At 37.6% G+C, this 1,339-nt stretch overlaps 1 protein-coding gene and 1 pseudogene across 2 annotated transcripts in view; both read left to right on the plus strand.

Moving 5' to 3' along the window:
* Positions 1-1,339, plus strand: part of LOC118334800 — a 344,242-nt pseudogene that overhangs the window by 63,147 nt on the left and 279,756 nt on the right.
* Positions 1-1,339, plus strand: part of pold3 (polymerase (DNA-directed), delta 3, accessory subunit) — a 6,977-nt gene that overhangs the window by 518 nt on the left and 5,120 nt on the right. For both annotated transcript variants that reach the window (XM_035670874.1, XM_035670875.1), the window contains exons 2-4: positions 288-343; positions 987-1,086; positions 1,193-1,232. In XM_035670874.1, the coding sequence (XP_035526767.1) occupies positions 288-343; positions 987-1,086; positions 1,193-1,232 (196 nt within the window). The remainder of the gene's footprint in view (positions 1-287; positions 344-986; positions 1,087-1,192; positions 1,233-1,339) is intronic.

Consider the following 1,339-nt stretch of genomic DNA (forward strand, 5'->3'; position numbering starts at 1 on the left):
CATACGATGTTACATGTTCATCTTTATCTACTTAAATGATGAAGAACTTAAAGGGTAACTTTACACAGACTGGCAGGTGAGCTAGGTAGGTTCAAGACATACTCACCTTAACTGTAAACTCAACGTTAAACTGACTAATTAAACGCTATTTACCTGCCTTTGTTAAAGGATTCTGGTGTGGACATAAACACTAAATCTTTACACTCTTTTTCTCCTGGCTGCCTCATTCATGTGGTGAGGGAAAAAAATGAATCTAAACTGAAATGTTGTGCTTTCTGTTTTGACAGGTGACCTACAAATGGCTGAGTCTCACTCTGGGAGTCCATGTAAACACAGCCAAACAGTGAGTGTGTCTCCTCCTCTGCAGGCTACATCATGATGAAACTATGCTGAAATGGGAACAAGCCAGACATTTACTTTCAGATCCAGTTGGAAGCTCAATCAATACATCACCATACTGTCTGTAATACACTGAATAAGTCTTTGGCATGATATTAATCTCTAATATCTCACACTGAGGACTTTAAAGTGTTTTTTTCTATCAAACCCTTTATATAAATGTATTTAACAGAATGGGTGAACTTTCCTAAAAGCATCAGTCTAGTGTTACACAAATACCTTGCAGCCGATGGCGTTGCACAGTTGTTCAATATCAGCTTTTAATTTTATCGTAACTCAAAGCCGGTGTACAATAACTTCAAATATGCTCTAAAATATCCAAAAGATGATTAAAATCAAGAGAACAAGCGGATAAAAAAGTAAACAAGGCTAATAATTCAGTGTCAACATCCAGTACATGACTGTTTTCAATCCTGCTGTAGACACACAGAACAACACACTGTTTTTACATCTGCGTGAGATAACCTCTGCAGGGTCTAACAGTGTGCACTGACATGCTGTAGGTGTGTAAATATAAAGGAGATCATGCAGTAATAGTAATAATATCAATTCAAAATAAAACCATTAATATGTGTGTTTGTCTTCAGGATGCTCTACCATTACTTGGATCACAAGAGGAAGGAAAGTTCGGCTCAGCTCCATGCCACCTACCTTGTGTCGGGGAAGTTTGAGGACAATGGCCAAACGGTGAGAAACGCAAAATATATTAACAAGACCTGGTTTGGTATAGTTTGCTTATTTCTGTACACACTGACTTTCTGTTTTGTGTTGCTGATGTTGTGCTTTCTTTCAGGGTCACAAGGTGTCCGTTGTCAAAGAGGACCAGTTGGAAGGTGTGTAAATAATGTTCACCTGCGTTTACTCTGTAATTGTTTTATTGGTTTTAACTAAACTAAACTCTAACTAATCACCCATCCTCTGGTGTTTTTTTTTTTTTTTT

The sequence above is a fragment of the Morone saxatilis genome, unplaced genomic scaffold (genome assembly GCF_004916995.1).
Source record: "Morone saxatilis isolate NCDOM2014 unplaced genomic scaffold, NCSU_SB_2.0 Contig23, whole genome shotgun sequence".
NCBI classification, from domain to species: domain Eukaryota; kingdom Metazoa; phylum Chordata; class Actinopteri; family Moronidae; genus Morone; species Morone saxatilis.